The 18,932-nt window shown below is 38.6% G+C and overlaps 1 protein-coding gene across 18 annotated transcripts in view; it reads right to left on the bottom strand.

Moving 5' to 3' along the window:
• Nucleotides 1-18,932, bottom strand: part of CFAP20DC (CFAP20 domain containing) — a 257,536-nt gene that overhangs the window by 193,592 nt on the left and 45,012 nt on the right. The window contains exon 1 of one of the 18 annotated variants that reach the window (XM_043885502.1): nucleotides 11,641-11,717. The exons of the other annotated variants lie outside the window; for them this stretch is intronic. Coding sequence (XP_043741437.1) covers nucleotides 11,641-11,666 — 26 coding nt within the window. The 5' untranslated portion in view covers nucleotides 11,667-11,717. Of the gene's footprint in view, nucleotides 1-11,640; nucleotides 11,718-18,932 lie in introns of those variants that run through there. 18 annotated transcript variants of the gene reach the window in all.

Genomic DNA, 18,932 nt, shown 5'->3' with positions numbered 1-18,932 from the left:
AACCTCCCAACTGGCTTCCTGATTCCATTCGCATCCTCCCTTCCAGTATCCTCAAGAGCAGCCACAGTGACCACCTTAAAGGAGGATCAATTATCCCATCATATTTCAGTGGACTTATGCTTTTCTGAGAAAAAATAAATTCCTAGCTCATAATGTCTATAAACTACCCACCCTTCCTCACTCATCAGGCCTCATTTTCTATAATCAGGGACCTCAAAGGGAAAAGAGCTCACACCACATGGTTCAAATGGACAGGTGATTATTAAATGATTCCTTACAGAGGTATGGGCAGGGCTGAAGAAAGAATGTACAGTTAGACATGGAAAAACAACAACAGTGGGCAGCCATTACTGTTCCTAGGTCTGCAGGGGAAAGGGGAAGACTGGAGCCAGAGCAACTGCATCTTCATAGGAGGGGGCATCAGCAGGAAGAAGGGAAAGAAGTCTTTTCTCCTCCTGTCTGCTGATCTTCAGATGCTACTTTCTGTTGCTTGGGATATCCTGAGGTCAAAGGAGCCTAGGTGATTAATATAGTATGATGTGGGAGAACAGAAGGGATCTAACTCCCAGGACACACAGCACATGCTAGAAGGCAGTGCACATATCTGGAGGGGTGGAAGTTTAATCGGCATACATGCCTATCTCATTTATAACTATCCCTCCTCCTTACTGCTCTCTATAGACTTCATACTTGGTGTGTGCGTTTAATTGAAATTTGCACAGGTTTTTTCTTTCTACAGGTACCCTCCCTCTTCCTCTTGATATGGCTAGCTCTTCATCCTCCTTCAAGTCTTAAATATCTTTACCACCCTATCAAGAAGCAGGTACCTCCTTCTTCTCCCTGGAATACAAGGTCAGTGGTGACGTGTCTAGCAGATACCTGGCACCTAGTAGGTACTCAGTAAATACTAACTGAGTGAATGGTGGCCAAATCATATAGCAAAATCTTAAGACTATGTCTAGGGACAACAGGTTTATAGAAACATCTGCATGAATTCTAAACTGAGGCGGCATTTAGAAAAAGCTACTTAATCTTTATTTTTCTATGTGCCATGGTTTTAGCTAAAAAAAGAAGATTTGCGTAAAGTAAAAATCTACAATGATAGATGCTCAATTTCTTATTCACTTAAGAAGAGAGTGTCTATTATGGCATGAACAGTCTAAAAGAAAATAATTGAATCATTTAAAAGCAAGGTTTATACTCATTTCTTTTACTGCTGTTTCTATAGCAATAGCATAAAATCACCTGTTTTGGTCTGTGATGTTCTTGGTACTAGAGTATTAGTCATTTCAACATCTTTTTCTTTCTTTTAATTGAAGGGAACAAAGGAACAGGGAGTAGTTTTAAATGTAGGAACATTTGTAGGTAACATTTTTTTAGATGTGCTAAGTTGGCAACTGCAAAGCACAATCTACAGTGGTGACAACACTTCCGTATTATTGTATATTTAAACATTCAAGTGCTTCTCTTACCTGCTCTGAAAGAGCAGCATCAGCTGATCCTAAATTTCAGAGCATTTTAACCTTCATTATGAATGACAAGGGCCTATTTGCTTTTGCAGAAACAATCTGTAAAGAGTAACCTTTGGCTTCACTTATACAGCATTTTATTTTTAAAGGCAACTGCATTTATAACAGGCAATCTCCACTTCAGATTCATTCAACCAAGTGCCCCTCAATATCTAAGCAGTTAACTGAGATTAAAAGTAATTTTGACTCTTGGCAGCAGAGGGAAAGTCAGCAAATACTCTAATTCCAGAAGGCCGTGAAAGTGGAAGTAAAACTAGGAGAGGAAAAAGAGGAGGGTCAAGGAAAAATGGAGGACTAAAAACTGGATGAGAAAGAATGCTGCCAAGACACCGGGTCGCTGCTAGCAGGTCTGATAACATCACCATCCTGGCTGAAAGAGGAAGAGCAGAGCATAGGCTGAAAAGAGTTGAGCTGCTCATGTTACCAGAACCATTAACATCTTCAGCGGGCATCCTGAAGAGCAACTGGAGTGACCACAGGGCACAGACACATGCCAACCTGGCTTTAAATCCTGGTGCTACCACTCACTATCTGGGAGACTTCAGCAAGGAAGTAGTTGTAAGAATATTAGTTTTTTCATCTGCAAAATGGGGCTAATATCTAAATCGCCAGGCTACTGTGAAAATAGCAGGCTTGCAGTTTTAAAACCATTTGCTCCTATGCTTGACCAAACCCTTGCTGCCCTTCCTTTATTTGATACTTAAATTAGACAAAATTACCTTAACCAAACTCAACATTCAAAAAACTAAGATCATGGCATGCAGTCCCATCACTTCATGGCAAACAGATGGAGAAAAAGTGGAAATAGTGACAGATTTTATTTTCTCGGGCTCCAAAATCAATATGCCAGCAAATCTGGAAAACTCAGCAGCAGACACAGGACTGGAAAAGGTCAGTTTTCATTCCAATCCCAAAGAAAGGCAATGCCAAAGAATGCTCAAACTACCGCACAATTGCACTCATCTCACACGCTAGTAAAGTAATGCTCAAAATTCTCCAAGCCAGGCTTCAGCAATACATGAACTGTGAACTTCCAGATGTTCAAGCTGGTTTTAGAAAAGGCAGAGGAACCAGAGATCAAATTGCCAACATCCGCTGGATCATCAAAAAAGCAAAAGAGTTCCAGAAAAATATCTATTTCTGCTTTATTGACTATGCCAAATCCTTTGACTGTGTGGATCACAGTAAACTGTGGAAAATTCTGAAAGAGATGGGCATAACCAGTCCACCTGACCTGCCTCTTCAGAAACCTATATGCAGGTCAGGAAGCAACAGTTAGAACTGGACATGGAACAACAGACTGGTTCCAGATAGGAAAAGGAGTACGTCAAGGCTGTATATTGTCACCCTGCTTACTTAACTTATATGCAGAATACATCATGAGAAACTCTGGGCTGGAGGAAGGACAAGCTGGAATCAACTTTGCCGGGAGAAGTATCAATAACCTCAGATATGCAGATGACACCACCCTTTTGGCAGAAAGTGAAGAAGAACTAAAGAGCCTCTTGATGAAAGTGAAAGAGGAGAGTGAAAAAGTTGGCTTAAAAAAAAAAAAAAAAAGAAAAAGTTGGCTTAAAGCTCAACATTCAGAAAACTAAGATCATGGCATCCGGTCCCATCACTTCATGGCAAATAGATGGGGTAACAATGAAAACAGTGGCTGACTTTATTTTTCTGGGCTCCAAAAATCACTGCAAATGGTGACTGCAGCTATGAAATTAAAAGACGCTTACTCCTTGGAAGGAAAGTTATGACCAACCTAGAGAGCATATTTAAAAGCAGAGACATTAGTTTGTCAACAAAGGTTCGTCTAGTCAAGGCTATGGTTTTTCCAGTAGTTATGTATGGATGTGAGAGCTGGACTATAAAGAAAGTTCAGCGCCGAAGAATTGATGCTTTTGAAGTGTGGGGTTGGAGAAGACTCTTGACAGTCCCTTGGACTGCAAGGAGATCCAACCAGTCCATCCTAAAGGAGATCAGTCCTGGGTGTTCATTGGAAGGACTGATGTTGAAGCTGAAACTAATACTTTGGCGACCTGATGCGAAGAGCTGACTCATTTGAAAAGACCCTGATGCTGGGAAAGATTGAGGGCAGGAGAAGAAGGGGACAACAGAGGATGAGGTGGTTGGATGGCATCACTGACTTGATGGACATGTGTCTGGGTGGACTCCGGGAGTTGATGATGGACAAGGAGGCCTGGCGTGCTGTGGTTCTTGGGGTCGCAAAGAGTTGGACACGACTGAGGACTGAGATGAACTGAAAATCACTGTGGATGGCGACTGCAGCCATGAAATTACACTTGCTCCTTGGAAGAAAAGCTATGACAATTCCTGACACTGTATTAAAAAGCAGAGACATCACTTTGTCCACAAGGCTATGGTTTTCCAGTAGTCATGACAGATGTGAGAGCTCGATCATAAAGAAGGCTGAGCACTGAAGAAATTGATGCTTTTGAATTATGGTGCCAGATAAGACTCTTGAGAGTCCCGTGGGCAGCAAGGAGGTCAAACCAGTCAATCCTAAAGAAAATCAACCCTGAATAATCACTGGAAGGACTGATGCTGAACCTGCAGCTCCAATACTTTGGCTACCTGATGGGAAGAGCTGATTCACTGGAAAAGACCCTGATGCTGGGAAAGACTGAAGGAAGGAGGAAAAGGGGATGACAGAAGATGAGATGGCTGGATGGCATAATTGACACAATGGACACGAGTTTGAGCAAATTCCAGGAGATAGTGAAGGAAAGGGAAGCCTGCTGTTCTGTAGCTCATAGGGTCTTGAAGAGTCAGACATGACTCAGCGACTAAACAACAAGAGGACAGGGTCCAGAGATGTCTGCACAGCTCTGTGTTCTTAAGTGGAGTAGGGAGAGACCAAAAAAAGTGACACAAGGCAGCTTCTCCTTACATTCACCTTCCTGCCCTTCTTTCAGGTTCTCAATGTTAGTATGCCAACTCTCTGGCCTCCCCATTCCCTTGCACTCTCATACCTCCTGTATCTGACCTTCATACCTCTCATCTTCTTTCTAAGCTTCAGAAGCCAGAAGGTTTTCTCTTTTCCTATTTTCTGAGGCTGCAAACCTCAACTAAAAACTATCTAATTGCCTCATAGTTTTGATAGCTTCGCAAACGCAGGAGTGTTAAGAAAAGTCTTACTTTGTTAATGAAAACAAAGCAATATGGGGGAGATATTTCTGGATCTGGAACTTCATAGTACTTCTGATGCAGGTGGTCCAAGACTACATTTTGAGAAACAAGGCTTACTTCACTGGCAAAGTACTTTTCTGGTTTTTAGTTCTTATCAATCCCTGCCTCTTCCTGGCTAGATAATAAATAACCACTCTAATCCCAGGGCGGGAAGCACTCTTGCTACAGTCTTCCAGCCTAACCTTAACCAGAGTTCTTTATTACCCTAGGAGTAGCGGTGAGGCTATGATTCATCAGTACCTTACCCGAGGGCTAAAGTTCTAGAAGTTACTACCCAAAAAGGTCCTGAAGGACCAAAGGGCTTGCTTCATCAAAACCAGAGTCAGTACTGGATGAAATTTCCTTCAAACAAAGCAAATTACAAAACCTGCAATGCAAACAAAGGAGGGGCAGTGTGAAAGTTGAGCAGGCTTTAAGCATGGGGAACAATATTAATGTCTTACAACCTATAATGGTAAAGAATCTGAAATGGAAGCACTTTGCTATACACCTGAAACTAACACAACTTTATACATTTACTGTATTTCAATTAAAAACGGTTAATAACAGATAAAAGAGGAAAGGCTCTGCAGTCAGAGTGGACCAAAATCATGTTTCTTCCACTTAAAAACTTTAGGCAAATTAGGGTTCCCTCTTTTCAATTTCCTCACCTTTAACCTAGGAATAAAAGTAGGGTCTGCCTTATAGAACTGATATAAGGATTACATTTAATGAGGATAATGTATGTAAACTGCATAACATAGCCTAATATATGTGTGCTTTATGTATTAGCTGACTGAATTTTGTACATATTCCAGAACTCTGAGGTTGTAACCAAGTATTTATCCAAGTGTTTGCATATAATCAAAGTTCCTGAGAATGAGCCTCTCCTCTTAATCCATCTTTGCACAAAAGATGAGGACTCTCAGTCTGACAAGAATGAAATTCAGTTCAACTCTGCTTCCAGTCTGGTACCTATATTGATCCCATCTTAAGCAACAGTACTGAGTTTCAGCACTTTTGACACTTGTCAGAAAATTCAACTATGAACTGACTAAATCTAGCACTTGCCAAAGGCTTGCTTGAGATGTCTGATATTCTGAACCATGTTATATTTCCTCCCTAAAGAAATGACTTCACGAAGTTGAGATTTAATGTTTTGGTCTCAGTTTTTTTTAATTTTTTTTTTTTATGGAGAATCAATATAAGAAAAATCCATTTGAAGAAAACTTTATGCCCTGCAAAAATCATCTCCTGGAGAGAAAATAGGTTTCATCTTGAGTTCCAACACTGAAAGGCTGGTAGTAACTATCTTGAGTGTCTGTTACGAAGAACTACAGGGTTGTCAAGATTGATTAGCACTCTCTGCCATGGCCATCAACAAGGAAGTGTGGGGCCTTTGTGACATGTTTACTCAGACTGTTATTACCACAGGTGAAAGTATGCCACAGGTACAACATGCTGGACCTACTAAATGTATACATCCCTTCTTAAATTCAATGCCATAAACCTCTCACCACTGAGCCTGTGTACATGTTGATCCCTCTGTGAAGTTTCCCCCTTCCCACAATCAAGTAAGCCTAAGAAGATGGAGACAAGACTAGCCTAAGAGTTACTAAAGTCAACTCTGAAAGGATGGAAGTAGAAGACAAGGTGTTTTTCAAATCAAGGGCAAATGAGTAGGGCAAGGAAATCCAGTGGATGATAGATCACATGAATTAAACCGAAGCCTGATTAGTGGTATCAAGAATATGCAGATGAGAGAAGATTAGAATAGAAACAGGAGAGCCAGAAAGGTGGGGAGGGGGGAGACATTTGAAGAAAAATGTTCTAACTGTGGGCCATTAGGATAATGATGGCATTTCAGACAGTTCAAAATGGTAAATCATTGCAGTTTGTTTTAAGGAATTCTTTATGAGAACCATTTTAGTGACATTAAATTGTTTCTGTGGCCATCTGTGGAACAGCACAGCAACTAGGTGGGTTTATGGACCAGTCTGGTACATCTATTAAAATAGCTACACCTGCTACACGTATGCTGTTAACTTTCCTTTGCCAATCATAAATCTGATTAATCCCACCTTTCTTGTCATTTTAATTTTCTATAGATTACCTAGAGCAGAAGGAAAGTGGGTGCACTAAACTGTTTCCAAAATACATTTTTAAGAGCACAAAAGTCATACTCAATTTATATAGCAGTTTTAGAACTTACAGTTCAGTTTTAAATATTTTTTACTTGAAAGACACAACAAAATCAGAATAAAACACCATAATGGGTAAGCCTAAAAGAGAAATCCATTCATATTATACTCAAAAACTTGCTTATTGGAAATAAGATATCAACTACTGTATTATCTAAGTTTAATAATAATCACCATAATTACTTGGAATAGAAATTATTGCTTATAAATATCAAGACTGATAGTATCAACAATAAATACTTATATAGAACTCACTCTGTACCAAGCACTAAGTTCTTTACATATATTGTGTAATCTCCAAAGAAGCCTGTGAGATATGCCTTCTTATTATTTCCAGTGTTATAGATGAAGAAACTAAGGCACAGGGACAGTAAGCAAACTGCCTACGATTACTGGCAGTGAGTAATTAATGGCTAGTGAGTGCTGAACCAGGGTTTAAAAGCATAGTCTGGCTCTAGCATACGTCTTCTAAATCAAGGTTCCTCAACCTCTGGGTTCTAATGTCTGATGAACTGAGGTGGAACTGATGTAATAATAATAGAAATAAAGTGATGTTATGCACCTGAATCATCCCGAAACCATTCCCTACAACCTCACAGCTGTGAAGAAACTGTCTTTCACAAAACCAGTCCCTGGTGCCAAAAAGGTTGAAGCTTGTTGTTCTAAACCACTGTTGACTGTATTCAGCTTTGAACTCAAAATTCTAATCTAACCTGTGTAAAGTATTATTTCAGGAGTGGGCTCAGCCTATTTCTGAACTTGATAATTTCCTTGTTCCTTTAGTTTCCATCATTAGCCTTCAAGAGAAAAGGGGGAAAATGCTTGTGAATTTGGTTGGGAGGAAAGGAAGAATCCACTTGGCTGGAAAAGCTGGAAATAGTATCCCAATTGTTTAGTAGAATCAGATCTTTGCTATTTACTCATATAAAACTTTTCTTTTGAAAAGCCCCAAAGAACTTCTCCTGCAATAAACCATCAATAATTGTTACTGGCTTCCTATTTCTTCAATTTATGATTACACTGTATTTGTCAGACATCCCTGAGTGATCACTGTTTTCTGAACTGTGAACTAGCTTAGAGCTGAGAGTACAGCTTCTGAATTAGTTTCTGATAAATTTCACCAGCAGGTCTGGGAATAATTATTACTCTTAGTCCCACAAACCACAAGTTGACACTAACAGAAAATCGTGGGGGTGGGGTGGGCAGAATTATCACAATTCAAAGATGGATGTAGCTTAATGACACGGAAAGAGATGCCAAATTGTTTCCAACTTTAGAGGGGCTAACCCTGCAAGATTTAATTAGCTTACAGTTGAGAAATAATTTGAAGCTTCAAATTACAGTTATTTAGAAACTCTTGACTTTGTCATCATTCCACTTTATAAAACTATAATATGAGGCAGACTTCCATGGGAAAAAAACAATTAGAAATCGAAGAAAAAAAAATTCCCAAAGAAAAGTAACAAAAGAAGTGGAAAAAAAACCAGCTTGGGAGCCTGACAGCCCTGGGTTAAGGCTCTCCAGGAGTGCTGCTGGGCTATTCATGAACTTCTCTCGGCCTGTTTTCTCACCTTTAAGTTACCACTTATCTTCCAGAGTTGTGAAAGTTAAGGGAAATTCTTGATAAAATGCCTGGCATCGTGTCACTGCTTAAGAAATTTCAGGTTTCCATTCTCTGCTTCTATTAACTCTGAAAATTTTCTCTGAGTCCTCATTTCTGAAATCCACTGCTCCTTCCTATTCATCTTCACTTTTCCTCTTGCTTTACAAAATACATCATCGCTGGCCTGATTTGACAGTAACAGCCTCCCAACTTGACTCACTGCTTCCAGTTTTTCTCTCAGTAACTTAACATGTCTTTAGAAAGATAACCTCTAATGTTATCTTCCTGTATACAAAAAACCATGAAACCTTTGTCTACAGAATAAAGTCCAAAAATCTGTGCCTATTTCTTCTCAGATCTGTCTGCCACCACGTCTTCACTCACCCCTAATTCTCTAGCCATACCAAGACAACCCATTAGTTTTGCTACACGTTTGCTCTTGTCCTAAAATCTCCTCCTTGCCTTTTGTAAGTTTTTATTTCTTCTACATCATCATTTAAAAACATCATCTACTCCCCATCAGCATATCTCTAACTCTAAAAGGCAAAAATAAGAACTGAATTTTACTTAAAGGCTCCATGGCAATTAAATTTACTTCTATCTTCATTTCTTTCACTGCATTCTATTTGTTCTACATCACTCTCTTCAATAGACTATGAACATTCCCGAAGGAAAGAAAAATTTATCTTTTTCCTCTTTGTATCTCCACAGTCTAGTTACTGGGATCTTCTTTAGTATTATTTTGAATAGATATTAAAAGAGCGAATGCCTAGGAAGCTTTTCCCAATTAGTTCACTTTCATTCTTGATTTAGTTTGTCAGCCATAAGCCATCCCTACATTTCCATATCTTGGTTAAAAACGGTTCAGTTCAGTTGCTCAGTCATGTCCAACTCTTTGCGATTCTATGGACTGAAGCATGCTAGGCCTACCTGTCCATAACCAACTCCTGGAGCTTACTCAAACTCATGTTCATCAAGTTGGTGATGCTATCCAAGCATTTCATCCTCTGTCATCCCCTTCTCCTCCCACCTTCAATCTTTCCCAGCATCAGGGTCTTTTCAAGTGAGTCAGCTCTTCACATCAGGTGGACAAAGTATTGGAGTTTCAGCTTCAGCATTAGTCCTTCTAATGAATATTCAGGACTGATTTCCTTTATGACCAACCAGTTTGATCTCTATGCATTCCAAGGAACTCTCAAGAGTCTTCTCCAACAACACAGTTCAAAAGCATCAATTCTTTGGCGCTCAGCTTTCTTTATAGTCCAACTCTCACATCCATACATGACTATTGGAAAAACCATAGCTTTGACTAGGATGAACCTTTGTCGGCAAAGCAATGTCTCTGCTTTTTAATATGCTATCTAGGTTAGTCATGGCTTTTCTTCCAAGGAGCAAGCGTCTTTTAATTTCATGACTGCAGTGATTTTGGAGCACCCCCCCCCAAAATAAATTCTCTCACTGTTTCCATTGTTTCCCCATCTATTTGCCATGAAGTGATGGGACCGGATGCCACAATCTTAGTTTTCTGAATGTTGAGTTTTAAACCAACTTTTTCACTCTCCTCTTTCACTTTCATCAAGAGGTTCTTTAGTCCTTCAGTTTCTGCCATAAGGTGGTGTCATTTGCATATGTGAGGTTATTGATATTTCTTCCAGCAATCTTGATTCCAGTCTGTGCTTCATCCAGCCCGGCATTTTGCAAGATTACTCTGCATATAAGTTAAATAATGGAGTACCAAGAGATAACAGATGGAGAAGGGAATGGCAACCCACTCCAGAATTCTTGGCTGGAGAATCTCATGGACAGAGGAGCCTAGCAGGCTACAGTCCATGGGGTTGCAAAGAGTCGGACACAACTGAGCAACCAACACACAGGTGATAAAAGAAGAGAGGATGAGAAGGGTGAATATAATCGGAATCAAAGCTTTTTCCTTTTTTGTAAGGGGATGAACTATTTAATTTCAATAATGTTAAGACAAATGTGAATGTTATAAATTTAAAGGAGAATATACTTTTGGACTCTGTGGGAGAAGGCGAGGGTGGGATGTTTTGAGAGAACAGCACTGAAACATGTATATTATCAAGGGTGAAAAAGATCACCAGCCCAGGTTGGATGCATGAGACAAGTGCTCGGGGCTGGTGCACTGGGAAGGCCCAGAGGGATCGGGTGGGGAGGGAGGTGGGAGGGGGGATCGGGATGGGGAACACATGTAAATCCATGGCTGATTCATGTCAATGTATGGCAAAAACCACTACAATACTGTAAAGTAATTAGCCTCCAACTAATAAAAATAAATGGAAAAAATAAATAAATAAAGGTGACCTCTAAAAGGACAGAAGTGAAACACATAACTTCCAAAGCAGCCAAGATTAGATTTCAAGATTTTACACATAAAAACTTGATATACATCATAATGTATAGCTTTAAATTGCCTATAAAAAGATTAAGCTTCTTAGCTTAAATATTAATATTTAAATTAAATATTCAACTTAAGAGGTTAGGAAAATAATATACTCATAAAAATAGAAAGAAAGTAAAAATTAAAAGAATAATCAAAATAGAAGCAAGAGTATCAACTAAAGCAAAAATCCAATTCTTTGAAAAGACCAATGGAATAGAAAGTTTCTGGAAAGAATAGTCAAGAAAAGTATACTATTAGAAATAAAAATACAATATTAACACTGTACAGACACAAAGAAGGACAAAAACTTTATATGCACCATTCTATATATAACATAAACTATATTTCTACATAAAACATGTAACTTTTATAATTCTCTATGCTACTGAATTTGAAACAAAGCTACTTCTTAGAATAATACAATTATTAAAACTGACTCAAGAAGAAAGAGGAAAGCTAAAGATACGTGTAACCCCTAAAAAATTGTTATCAATGGTCAAAAATCCATCCACCAAAAAGTGCAAGGTTCAGATATTTTAATGACAAGTTCTATTAAAACTTAAAGGAACTCAATATAGATTGTTTGAGGTGAGAAAAAGAATAAAAGCTTCCCAAGTTCATCAAATATAACCTTGTTACTAAAACCATATAAGGATGTGAAGAGTTATAAGTTAATTTATTTAATGAACATATATTTAAAAGACCTAAACAAATACAAACCTGAATCTAGCAATGTATACCAACATATACCGTATGTGATGATAAATGGGGATTATCTTGGGAATGGAAAGATGTTTAAATATGAGAGTATCTGTAAAGTAATCCACAATATTAACAGATTAAAATGAAAAAAAGGAACAATTCAATAGATACAGAAAAAAGTATTCAATAAAATTCAACAATCATTAATGACAACAAACTTTAGTGAACTAAGAAAATAAGCACTGTAACCTGTAACTAACTTTTATTTTTTAAACCTTGTATCAGTCAGGATGGGCCAAGCCACAGTAATAAGTAATCCCCAAATCTGAGAAGCTTAACAAAATAGCAAAAAAATTATTTCCTGTTCACACTAAAGTCTCATAGGGGCAGTATAAGCAGTTTTGCTTATTCTAGTAACTCAGGACCCAGGGATGGTACGTTCTTCAGAAATAACCAGAGCACTGAGATGGGAACATGGTGACTGCCACACTAATTTCTAAAGCTTCCTCCTAATGCGACAATGTCACTTATCTTTACCTGCTAAAGCAAATCATATGGCCAACATAATAAAAGGAGAGAGGAGTAAAATTCTACCAAATGTCTAGAAGGGAAACTATAATATTTGGAAACAATCCCAGTGCCTATTAGCGGTATGGTAAGAAAGATATTCTTGCCTGGAGAATTCCATGGGCAGAGGAGCCTGGCGGGCTACAGTTCATGGGTTGCAAAGAGTATGACACAACTGAGCAACTAACACACACACACACACACACACAACAAAGATGTATCTGGTCTTTGCCTTCCAATTCCTGGCACAAAGCTCCTAAAGCCCTTGGAATTGCCTGAGTGATAGGCACATTTTGTTTGTTCGTTTGTAATTCATAACAAGCCCCTTCCAACCTTACCTAAGTTTATGTCAATGAGGTGACTCAGGGCGTCCCTAGATACTTGAAGATGAGGGCTGACTACCACAGGAGCTAGACATGTGGTTAAAAGACTGGAACTTACAAACACAAATGGCCAATGATTTAATCAACTGTACCTATTTAGCAGAATAACCCCTAAACAATGGAGTTCATAGCGTTTCTGGGTTACTGGGATAGTGGTGTGTCCTGAGGGCTTGGAAGCTCTTTACTCCATTTGCCGGTCCTGAGTTGTACCCTTTATGATAAACCACTAGTAAATGCTAGTAGAGCACTTTCTTTTCTGAGTTGTGTGAGTTATTTTAGCAATTACTGAACCTCAGGAGGGGTCATGGAAATTCACAAATTACAGATGGCTGGTCAGAATTATGGTACTGAGCCCTTAACCTGTGGGATCTATCACTCACTCCATGAGTCAGTGTCAGAATTGAACGCAACTGGTGAACACCTAGTTGCGACTCTAGGATTGTCACATTAACCCCCTGTCCCACCTCACTCCCACTAAAAGCCTGACAGATGATTATTACATACACTAGCGTTGAGGACCATTGTGTTCAATTAGTTACTATTTTATTTCCATACTTTCAGTTGGTCCTAAACAGAAAATATAAATGTAGAATATTTAAATTAAATTTCCTTAAATTTCCTCCCACATTTATTCTGTTTCTAAAGCACTGTCATTTAAAAATACTTCCCATTTTAGTAAGATATTTTTATTATGAGTTTACAAATTGAAGTCTGAAGAAAAAATAATAATCGGCAAAGAGAAAATCAATACCTATGATTCTAAATGTTACTATGATGTCTTTTGCCAGGAGTTTTAGTAAACTTATCAGATAGTAATCATTCTTAAAATATTTACATTCTGTGTTTTTAAAACCATTTTCCCCAACTTAGATAATAACAAGAGATGAAGTTAGGGTATTACGTTTTAAAAAGACTCATTAAAAAACTGCGTTAAGTCAAGAAAAGTCATGATAAAAGGTCAGTGAACATTTTAGACTTTCATCACTCAAATCTATCAAAAATTGACATTTACATCATGTTTATTTTTTCCTTTTATAGACTTACTGTTACTAAAATTGAGACTAGTTTAAAAAAATCTAGTTGATAATGTATAAGACACACAGAATCCAGGCCATTCTATTGTAATTTGCATTAGATCTTCAAGTTAATAGTAGCATATCTTATGTAAAGAAAGCAAATATATAGAATTAAAATAGCAAGGAAGCCAAAGTACTGACTAAGAACATGCCGGTTTTAGAATTGTTGCTAATGATGATTACATTTAAAATTCTTCTTAGAGTTTCACTAGAAACAGCATTACTCATATCCTGTCTTTAAGAGGTATTCAGTATCACTGAAGTATGCTAAGAGGACAATGAAGGTAGTTCATGACCAAAGTTTCCAAGATTCATTAATGAACTTTTCTAGGCATTTCTCACTCTACTCAAGGAAGATAAATTTTGTAATATAAATCTCTGTTCTATAACAAATCGAAAAAAAGTAATATAAATAATACAAAAAAGTAATACAAATTAGTACAAATAAAAAAAGTCTGACTTGCATACTACTTTTAAGAAAATAAGCCAAAACTTAGTTTACATTACACAAGAAAACGGTTATTTTTCAATAATGGAAGTAAATTGAATTCCACAGTTTACATGAAAATTTCAAACAGCAGTAGGGTTTTTGGACCAAGAAAAAACATCTTTTTAAATGCATGCTTACCATATATGGCTTAATTTGGGTGAGAATAGAAATGAGGAATTTTTTGATTATTAGCAAAGGACAGGACAAAAAATGAGATATAGCAAAATGGAAAGAATTATGACCTCTGAGAAAGGTATTCATCAAGTTTCAAAACTAGCTAGCCCTGTGGATAATGTATAAAAATTAGGGTAAATGAAAGTAATTCGTATCAAGAAACACTCTCAATGGAATTAAAGGCCTGAAAGGTACCTGCAGTGTACTGATGTATAGCATGTAGTAAAGTCAGGAACACGTGGAATGCATTTTATGCTCTGACAATGCCTTGGGAACGCTGAACTGCAGCCTGGATCAGCTTTCAGAGAGGTCCTGGGAGAATGTGGTAGTTCATGAAGAAATTAAGAATTCCAAAGAGGCGGTGATGGAATTCCAGTTGAATTATTTCAAATCCTAGATGATGATGCTGTGAAAGTGCTGCACTCAATATGTAAGCAAATATGGAAAACTCAGCAATGGCCACAGGATTGGAAAAGGTCAGTTTTCATTCCAATCCCTAAGAAAGGCAATGCCAAAGAATGCTCAAACTACTGCAGAATTGCATTCATCTCACACGCTAGTCAAGTGATGCTCAAAATTCTCCAAGCCACGCTTTAGCAATACACGAACTGTGAACTTCCAGGTGTTCAAGCTGGTTTTAGAAAAGATAGAGGAAAGATACAGGAACCAGAGATCAAACTGCCAACATTCGCTGGATCATCGATAAAGCAAGGGAGTTCCAGAAAAACATCTATTTCTGCTTTATTGACTATGCCAAAGCCTTTGACTGTGTGGATCACAATAAACTGTGGAAAATTCTGAAAGAGATGGGAATACCAGACCACCTGACCTGCCTCTTGAGAAACCTGTAGGCAGGTCAGGAAGCAACAGTTAGAACTGGACATGGAACAACAGACTGGTTCCAAATAGGAAAAGGAGTACATCAAGACTGTATGTCACCCTGCTTATTTAACTTCTATGCACAGTACATCATGAGAAACGCTGGGCTGGAGGAAGCACAAGCTGGAATCAACTTTGCCGGGAGAAATATCAATAACCTCAGATATGCAGATGACACCACCCTTATGGCAGAAAGTGAAGAGAACTAAAGAGCCTCTTGATGAAAGTGAAAGAGGAGAGTGAAAAAGTTGGCTTAAAGCTCAACATTCAGAAAACTAAGATCATGGCATCTGGTCCCATCACTTCATGGCAAATAGATGGGGAAACAGTGGAAACAGTGGCTGATTTTATTTTTGGGGGCTCCAAAATCACTGCAGATGGTGATTGCAGCCATAAACTTAAAAGACACTTACTCCTTGGAAGGAAAGTTATGACCAAACTAGACAGCATATTAAAAAGCAGAGACATTACTTTGTCAACAAAGGTCCATCTAGTCAAGGCTATGGTTTTTCCAGTGGTCATGTGGTTGTGAGAGTTGGACTATAAAGAAAGTTGAGTGCCAAAGAATGGATGCCTTTGAACTGTGGTGTTGGAGAAGACTCTTGAGAGTCCCTTGGACTGCAAGGAGATCCAACCAGTCCATCCTAAAGGAAATCAGTCCTGGGTGTTCATTGGAAGGACTGATGTTGAGGCTGAAACTCCAATATTTTGACCACCTGATGCGAAGAGCTGACTCACTTGAAAAGATCCTGATGCTGGGAAAGATTGAGGGCAGGAGGAGAAGGGGACGACAAAGGATGAAATAAGTTAGATGGCATCACCGACTCAATGGACATGGGTTTGGGTAAACTCCGGGAGTTGGTGATGGACAGGGAGGCCTGGCGTGCTGCCGTTCATGGGTTCGCAGAGTTGGACACGACTGAGCGACTGAACTGAACTGACAGAGGTGGAAGTACTGGCACAGTAAATTAAAGTAGAAGTGACTTGTTTGGCAGTCATTTCTGTATTCTTTCACGCAGGTTATGAATAGCTGGAGAAAAGACCCAGCATCCACCACTAGCGATGAGTTTTTGAAATGCCTGGTACAGGTAGCGCACAGAGTAAACATCAGCCTTCCCACCTGCTGGAATGTCCTTCCCAGCTCTTCACAGGGCGTGCCTCCTCTTGCTCTACAAGTTCAGTTCAACTGTTATTAGAAGTGCTCATCCTGACCACTTTTCCTAAAGTAGATCTTTCAGTGTACCTCCTTATTCCATACTTAGGGAGTGTATGCACTCCATATTATCTTAATTTTGCTTTTTTAAAAATATTCTTTTCTTTCCTGCCTTCATACTAGAATTTAAACTTGATCACTGAAAATATGTAGTGGTATATCACTAATGCAGAACTACTACTGATATATCATTACAAATAACTCAAAAAGCTAGCATTTGCTTTAGTCTGTATAGTACCAAGCATACTAACAAATGTTTTCAAGGCCAAGTAAAATAATTCAACTGAAGGAACTTGTAAATAACATCATTGTGACTAAGAAAACATATATACCCATCTCTAGCCAGATTTCTTCAACTGTGACCTGGAGAGAAGCTCAGCGACAAACCAGTCACCTTCTGGGAACCTAATGGTGTATCAATTAAAAGGTTGTTCAAATAGTTTCTAATGTCTAAATCATTCACTCATATTAAATGAAGGAATCATATCCTCCCAAAATGATATGACTTAGATTATTTGCTTTCATGATCTGTATGTGCTTAAAATATAAGTTTTAAAGTAAATTAGGTTACAAAACAGCTATTCTAGATAAACTGACAAAATATGTAAAGGTTAATCACTCAAAATTCAGCTTGAGTGATTTAGTAACAATATCAATGCCAATAATATTACTATGGCTAAACATGCAGTAAGCACACTATTAAGGGACTAAGTAGTTTAGTCATACAACGCTTGTGGCAACCTTCTGAGATGGGTTAGCACTGCTATTACCATTTCATTACTCAGGTCACAAAGAGGTTAAATGATGTGCCTGGGGTCTCACTGCCAGCAAATGGCAAAGTCAGTATTCAAATCCAGGCAGTCTGGTTCAGGCTGTGTGGTCAACCACTAATCTATCCAGGGCTACCTCCAAGTCCTTGCCTGTAAACAAACTGTTATCAGTACACAACCATGTAAGTATCATATCAAAATTGAGAGAATATAATTCAGAAACATACAGCACTTTGACACTGCTGTTACATCCAAGTATGCAATCATTGGACTCACCTAGTTGGACAGGATACAAACCAGTTTAGGGATCGTCAAAGGGACATAATTAACACGTGCTTGTTGTTTAGTCACTAAGTCATGTTCAACTCTTTTGTGACCCTATGGACTGTAGCACGCCAGGTTCCTCTGTCCTTCGTGTTGTCCAGGCAAGAATACTGGAGCGGGTTGCCGTTTCCTTCTCCTGGGGAGCTTCTCACCCTGCATTGGCAGGTGGACTGTTCACCACCGAGCCACCAGGGAAGCCCAGCCTTCCCTCTGCACTGGGACTACGCACAGTCAGTCGAACAACACCTGTCTCAGATAAACAGGAAATTAAAAAAAACAAAAGCACCTAGTCCTTTAACTAGTCTGAGAATCCCTGATCTACACTAACCTCATTTGAATTCTCATATTTTCTCAGATGGGAAAGAACACCAAGCGTGTCACTTTTGGCCTGCCTCCATCAGATAATAAATACAAAGTATTTTGAGATTTGTCTGATTTTACATTTATAAATTTAGTACATATTTTAATGAATATGTTATATAAAAACATTCAAGTATGAAACATATAAATAATTTGTTGCCCTTCCTGCATGAAAATACAACATTTAGGCATTTAAAGTACATTAAGAAAAACTTACATAAACATCCATCCAGACTAAGTTTTCAGTTCTACACTCAAACAGAAAAACTTTCTTACAAGTGGCTAAATACAATGAAAAATAGTTAATTTACACTTTTATTTCATAAGTCACACAAGCCTCTACCCCTTAAAACCAGTTTTCCAAAAACTCCTTGTTTTGACTTTACAGTATCTCACTGGAAAAAAAAAAGCACAAACTAAAAACTGAGAATTACATTTTACTTAGCAGACAAAACTGGACTAAAGCCCAGGACACAGACTCTCATCTCTGAGAAACTGCTCTGAAGACGTCAGTGAGGAGCCAGGATATATAAGAGTTTCTTCAAGATCAGGTAGTCAGAACATCAAACAATGACTGGTAATTAAAGAAAACCAGATATTTCAAGTTAAGGAATCCAGCGCTTTTCTATGTATGGGAAAATGCAAGAGTCTGGGCTCCCTGAAATCATTCCTGTGTTAGCACCTCAGCTCCTGGGACCAGTATCCTGTGCTTCTCATCCTGAGTCTCCTCAAGGTACACTGCTGCGTGGCAAGGAGGCTGCAGTGACGGGGGGCTCGGCACCTGGCAGCTCTGTTCGTTATATCCTGAGTTCCCTCACGGCTCACGGCCTGGGGTGGCTGTGGTGGCGTGATGATGACTGCAACATCCTTTGTTTACTGATATGGCAGGCAACATTTTCTCACCAATAACAGTGATTTGGAAAGTGACTTAAATTGGCAGAAACCACAAGGAAAGAAACCTGGAGAAATAATTTTCCATTTAATTGAGGAAATCAAAATATATCTTAAAAAATACAGTGGTATTGAATGTATCCACTAGGAAAAAGTTAGTTCATACAAGTTGATTTTCATCAT

The sequence above is a fragment of the Cervus elaphus genome, chromosome 24 (genome assembly GCF_910594005.1).
Source record: "Cervus elaphus chromosome 24, mCerEla1.1, whole genome shotgun sequence".
Taxonomy (NCBI): domain Eukaryota; kingdom Metazoa; phylum Chordata; class Mammalia; order Artiodactyla; family Cervidae; genus Cervus; species Cervus elaphus.
This window is presented reverse-complemented; position numbering and strand designations above follow the sequence as displayed.